Source organism: Schistocerca nitens, unplaced genomic scaffold (assembly GCF_023898315.1).
Source record: "Schistocerca nitens isolate TAMUIC-IGC-003100 unplaced genomic scaffold, iqSchNite1.1 HiC_scaffold_478, whole genome shotgun sequence".
NCBI classification, from domain to species: Eukaryota; Metazoa; Arthropoda; class Insecta; order Orthoptera; family Acrididae; genus Schistocerca; species Schistocerca nitens.
The window spans coordinates 53,296-59,818 of record NW_026046011.1 but is presented as its reverse complement, the minus strand read 5'-3'; the positions used below and the strand labels follow the sequence as shown (position 1 = coordinate 59,818).

Here is a 6,523-nt window from a genome sequence, read left to right as displayed (position 1 = left end):
CGTAGGTTAAGGGTTAAAGTTAGGTTAGGCGTCAAAGTTAGGTTAAGCGTTCGGACGTGAGGCGTCAGGTGGCCGCACCTACCTTACGGCCGGACATCTTAGGTTAGGCTAAGGGCGCCGAGGTCACGTTACGTTCACCTTCGGGCGCCACACGTAGCTGTCACAGGTAGGTAGTAGTTCGGTCGGTCGGTCGTCGGCAAGCCGCAAAAAACTACAGACGACGTCGACAACAAGACCGAGCAGGAGGCAGATATATACCGAGCGCCAAAGAGACCGACCACACACACACACACACACACACACACAAAACAACAAACACCACCCACCGGCCAAAGGGGCACCAAAAAAACCCACAAAGCCGAGCACCACACGTCGCGACCAGAGGCAACCCGCAACCGCAACGGCGCTTTCCGCACCGGGCCGGATGCACGTACGACAACACCGCTACCCGTACACAAGGCCTCCCATTGCACACAGCCGCTCTGTGTTCAACATCATCAATGGCGCGCCCGCGGCTCGTCGCGGTCGCAGCCATGACGCCGCCGCCACTTTTGCACCAACACATTCACGCACCGCAAAACAGCTCGCCGACCCACCGACACAGCACAGCCGACAAACAAAAACAACCGCGGCGGCGGCAACAAAACAAAACAAACACCTCGCACCAAGCGTCCGACAGAAAACAAACGGACAGGCACACAGGCCTCTGCTAACGACCACGACACAGCGGCACGCTGCCCCTTTCCCGCCACTCTCGATTCACAGCGCACGCGACCCCGTCGTCGACGACGACACGCGACGGGCTCGCTTCCCGCAACCTACACCTTTCCGCCACTACGCACGGCTCCACCCGACGCCCGTCGCAACGGCACTACTGCACGCACTATCACCCCCGCCGCCGCCGCCGCCGCCGCCGCCTCCTCCTCTCTCCCCCTTCCCGTACACAACAACACAGCCAAAAACACACTCACGACCCAAACATAACAACATGGCACGTGCATCGGCGCACACCCCCAACCAGTCACCGTCGACACAACCACACGCAAGGCACGGAAAAACCGGCGTCCTTCCACGTTGCCATCAAAGCAGCACAAACAACCACACAGGAGGAACCACCAACAACTGCCGGCCGGCCGGCAACCACCAAACGCACATTCCCGCTCGCCACCACACACCTCTCGGCAGCCGTTTCGCAAAGACATGACATGACATGACGCGACATCATCGCATCACGGGCGACGCACGCACACCGACCCACTTTCCCGCCCGTCTCTCTCTCTCTTTTTCTTCCGACGCCTTCGGCCGAGCACACACGTACGTGGCACAACGCCCAACACAGTCACACACAGTCGACAGGCGCACGCCCAGGCACGCAACGACGCAGCGCAGCAAAGGCGCCCGCGACACATACCTCCTCTCCCGTCTCGCCGCCGACCGCCAGCCAGCCACTCGCAATGTGCACTGGCCAACCGGACACACGTCCACCGCGCCGCCTCCGACCACCCGCCAGGGGGCGCTCACGTCCGCGACAACAGCGCGGCCCGCCGCCGGGCGGGCCCAGCCCGGCCCAGGCGGCGCGCGCTGCTCTGCACTCGGCGCGCCGCGCCACACATCCTGCTGCAGACCGGGCTCGTCTCTCTGTACGCGTCTGCGTCTGCCCGCATCTCATCTTCCTGCGCATCAACACAAACGAGGCCACGTGAGCAAACCCCCGTCACAACGCCACATCACGCACTGCCTTGTCGACCGCCTAAATAAATGCACTCACCCACCAGCCATCCGCTTCGTCCTCTTCTTGCTTACTCGTTGTTCGTCGTTGTTGCTGCTGCACCAGCACCAGCACCAGCACCGGCGGCGGCGGCGGCGGCGGCGGCGGCGGCGGCGGCGGCGGCGGCGGCGGCAGCGGCAGCGGCAGCGCACACAGCCCCCAGCCGGCCGCATCCGAGGGGGCCCCGCCGCCAGCGTCGCCTCCTTGGGCACAGGTGCGGTGCTGTGGCCGCCCATCCAACCGCATTTGCTGGCCGTCCCAGCCGCCAGGCAGGCGTTCCCACTGCCGCGCACCGCCTCTGCTGCAGAAGACGAACAAACGAAACGTACAAACATACACGCACCCGAAGCGTGGCCACACACGGACGGGACCGACAGGCTCCAAGGCGACCAAACGATGGAAAAACAAACACAAAAACAAAAGACACGCGAGCGAGCGAGCAAGCACGCAGTCGCCTCGCCTCTGTCCTCCCGCCCCCGCCCTTCTCCCCACCACATGCCCACAAACACCACCGCCTGCCCGCATCTCCACATTCGCCCCCTCCATTTGTTCCCTTGCGTTCGTTCCTTCCTTCCTTCCATGTGTCTGCGTGCGCGGCGCCTCTCCAACATCCGCCGTCCGTCCGTCCCGTTTTCGCCGTACCACACGCCACCGTCGGCGCCGCCTCGCCTCCTCCCAGTCCACCACCGCCGCCGCCCCTGTCCGCCCCGCACACCACCATACACCGCTGCTTGTCCCGGCCGTTGCCACCAAAGGCGCCAGCCGCAAACCGCGCCAAACGCCGCAGCGCGCGTGCGTCCTTCCTTCTTGCTTGCTTCTCCGTGCCGACGCTGCCTCTATTCCCGCACCCATTCGGCCGACAAGCACTGGCGTCGACGACACAGCCGTTGGGCTCCGGCACTGCGCGTACCGGAGTTACACGCGCACCCCCCCTCGCGAACGCACGACTCATTCTCTTTGTTGTTTCTCCTCTTTCTTACGTCTTCGTTTCTTGTTTGTTTGTTTGTTTGTTTTTTTTTTTTTCCTCCCACCGCCGCATGTGACACAATGGCCTCCCTCCCCCTTTCGTTCGTTGTCGCCGCTTTGTTTCTCTTTCTCATTGGTGCACGTCCGACGCGCTCCATTTCCACCACACCACGGCCATCGGCCTCCTCAACGGGCAGGCGCAGTGTGCCATTCTCCGGCGCACAAGCACACCGCGCGGCTCGCTCTCCTCGCCCCCACGCCACGCCACGCCACGCAGCACAAATGATGCTGTCTCGCAACACGACACACGGTGCGCACACCCCCGACCACGCGGCTCTTAAAAGGCATGGCACCGGCGACATGCGCCGCCCCGGCCCGCATCCGTCGTCTCACGTTCACTGCCGGCCGCGTCTGAGGCTACAACCGCACCACAACAACGGTCCCCTCCCGGCAACACATTTGTTGCACAAACACAACCGCCGAGCGCAGCGCGAGCCACCCACACGCGCCCTCCCCGTCTTTAAAAGCCTCCGCGTCTCCTTTCTCCTTTCGCGCCCCTCCCATCTCCCGAATATGCCAGCAGCGGTGCCACTACCGCGAAACGGACACGCCTTCCGGGCCACATGCAAGGGCACGCCCACCACCAACTACTGCCATATTCGCGGACGCAGTTAGGCAACACGCAACGCACTCTCCACCTACTTTCTCTCTCTCGTCCATTCTCTTTAAAACACACGAACCAACCAACCACGGCTAACACACTTTTTCGCGACACCTTTGACTGCGTTATCTTGACCGTGACGGCAGCTATCGACCTTCCAATTCCCCACTAAACACACACACACCCCTACATACACACCCTTCGCTACACCGGACAACAACAGCGTACACAACAGGAGGGCACACGAAACGGCAGGCAAGGGCAACGCATTCTCATAGATTCCTCCTCCGAGCCATGTCGGCGAACGTTTCATCCGGGAAGGCAATGCAATTCAGCCGTCACCACGGCCGACACCTGCAGCCGCGCCGTAAACGCCTTTCAGTGCGGCTGCAATGCACGGGAACGTTCCGTTGCTATAGACAGCGCCTCTCCGTTTTTCCCTGCTTCGTTTTCCGGTGATTGCTTCTCCATTTTGTTTGTTTTATTACTTTCCGTTCCCCTCCTCCACCATTGTTTCCGTCCCCAACAGTTTTGCTCATTCCACACGTTCTGCCCAGACACGACACTCGACCGATCAAAGGTCAGCCTTTCGTCACCGTTCGCGGCGCCGACGGTGCCACAGTGCGACTGGTGTGAACACCGACACGTTGCCATGACGCCGGTGTACCGCGCCGATATTGACAGTTACTCAGAGCCGCCGGATCGGATCACATCACCGACACACCTGCCATTTCACACCGGGGGACACAGACCAACGAAACGCGTGTACGCCCATAACAACAAACAACGACCGTCGTCGTCTAGCCTCACGCTTACTGTACTCAACCGAACACACGTGCACCGTGAATGACGTGCGTGCGCACAACAGTCCAATCAATCATCAGTCAAACTGCAGAAACGGCTATCATCAAATCAAGGGCCAAATAGGTACACCACCGTGCGTGTCGCCTACCCCACCCGCCCGTACATTTCTTGGCGACTTCGTAATGGATGATAGTACGACACGTCCATTTAAAACGTCACCAACACACACACACCAACGCGCCGTACAGCAAAGGGAATAGTCGACGGCAACACAACATTTCACCCTCGCCATCATGTATGATGTGACAACAGACGGCCGTAACGGTGACATCCAACAATCAATCAATCGCGAGGACTTTCAATTGCAGTCACGTGACTAACCGGGCAGACGGAGACAAAGACATGAATCAGCGCCACAGACAGCACCAACACCTCCTATCGATCTATCTGTGTGTCGACAAACAACCACGCCAAGACTCGTGCACGCATTCCACGTCACACCGGCGGCAACCAAACCCTCGCGGCCGTACCCCAGTAACCACAACCACAACCACATTCGAGACCACACCACCACGGCACAGCAGCACCACCAGCTGCCTCGCAACCAACCAAACCGGGTAGCTATGCCGCCCCTCTCACTCACTCACTCACTCACTCACACACACACAAACAATTCCGCTCTTCCCGCAAAGGCAATTTGGTGGCCCTGAAAAGGGCCGTTTTGCCGCTCTCGCAACGGAGGGAGCTTCCTTCCTTCCTTCCTTCCTTCCTTCCTTCCTTCCAAGAGCCGAAGTAACAACCTCCTCCTTACTTGGAGCTCGTGTACTTGGTCACCGCCTTCGTGCCCTCGCTCACGGCGTGCTTGGCCAGCTCGCCAGGCAGCAAGAGCCGCACAGCCGTCTGGATCTCGCGGGACGTGATGGTCGAGCGCTTGTTGTAGTGCGCCAGGCGAGACGCCTCGGCCGCAATGCGCTCGAAAATGTCGTTCACGAAGCTGTTCATGATGCTCATCGCCTTCGACGAGATGCCCGTGTCGGGGTGCACCTGCTTCAGCACCTTGTAGATGTAGATGGCATAGCTCTCCTTCCTCTTGCGCTTCTTCTTCTTGTCGCCCTTCGAAATGTTCTTCTGCGCCTTGCCGGCCTTCTTGGCGGCCTTCCCGCTAGTCTTGGGCGGCATCTCGAACGTACAACAACAGGCAGCAAGCGCTCCGCTCTAGTCAGCGTCTCCCCACACAGTGGCACCCGCCGCTACCGCAACACCGCACCTTTACCAGCTCGCCCTGTTGCGGCCGCCGACCAATGGGGCGCGCGCGCAACCGGCCGCCGCACCCGAGCCCATAAAGGGACCCCCACCCCGCCGCCGCCGGCACACGCACGCACTCCGCTGCTCGACTCGCTGCGGCTCGCACCGTTACGGTTACGTGTTTAGCGCTTACGCCACTAGCCAAACGCCATGTCCGGACGCGGAAAGGGAGGCAAAGTCAAGGGCAAGTCAAAGTCCCGCTCAAGCAGGGCTGGGCTCCAGTTCCCGGTCGGCAGAATCCACCGCCTCCTGCGCAAGGGAAACTACGCCGAGCGCGTCGGCGCCGGGGCGCCCGTCTACCTCGCCGCCGTCATGGAGTACCTCGCGGCTGAGGTGCTCGAGCTGGCCGGAAACGCGGCCCGCGACAACAAGAAGACGCGCATCATCCCGCGCCACCTGCAGCTCGCCATCCGCAACGACGAGGAGCTCAACAAGCTCTTGTCGGGCGTCACCATCGCACAGGGTGGTGTCCTGCCCAACATCCAGGCCGTCCTGCTGCCAAAGAAGACCGAGAAGAAGGCCTAAACAGGGACCGCGGCGCTGCGCTTGCGTGCTCCCTGCACGCAAACGCAAACGCGCCTTTGCCTTGCCGGCTCGCCTCACAACAATCGGCCCTTTTCAGGGCCACCACACAAACCTACGTCCAAAGCAAAGTTTCCGTCGTCCTCGCCGCACTTTACAACAACGTCCACAGCGCCGGCGCACGTCCGCCATCTTGTCCACAGCCCGTGTGGCCGAACACACACACATTTTTTCTGCACCCCTCCACGCACGCACAGTCGCGTTCCAAACAACGACAACGACATCAATACACCAATAATGTGATGTGATCATTGTTAATATGTTCATAATTAAAAGAGCGCGTAACGGCCCGACGACGGACGACACGCGGGCCGCCGCGCGCGCTCTCCAAACACACAGGCACAGGACAAACCAAACCAAACCAAACAGCTGATCCGATCGATGATCCGGCCCGCGCCACAAACAAACCACGCACACACCGGACTCAGCCGCGCCCT

The 6,523-nt window shown here is 60.9% G+C and overlaps 1 protein-coding gene across 1 annotated transcript; it reads left to right on the top strand.

The window, feature by feature from the left end:
- The first annotated feature begins 424 nt into the window (after positions 1-424).
- Positions 425-1,204, top strand: LOC126232401 (uncharacterized). The gene has a single exon (XM_049942666.1). The coding sequence runs from the start codon at positions 425-427 to the stop codon at positions 1,202-1,204; it is 780 nt and encodes a 259-aa protein (XP_049798623.1).
- The last annotated feature ends 5,319 nt before the right edge of the window (positions 1,205-6,523 follow it).

Bases quoted from the DNA above. Each gene is read 5' to 3' on its own strand.
- LOC126232401 (XM_049942666.1), top strand. From the start codon at position 425: ATGCACGTACGACAACACCGCTACCCGTACACAAGGCCTCCCATTGCA.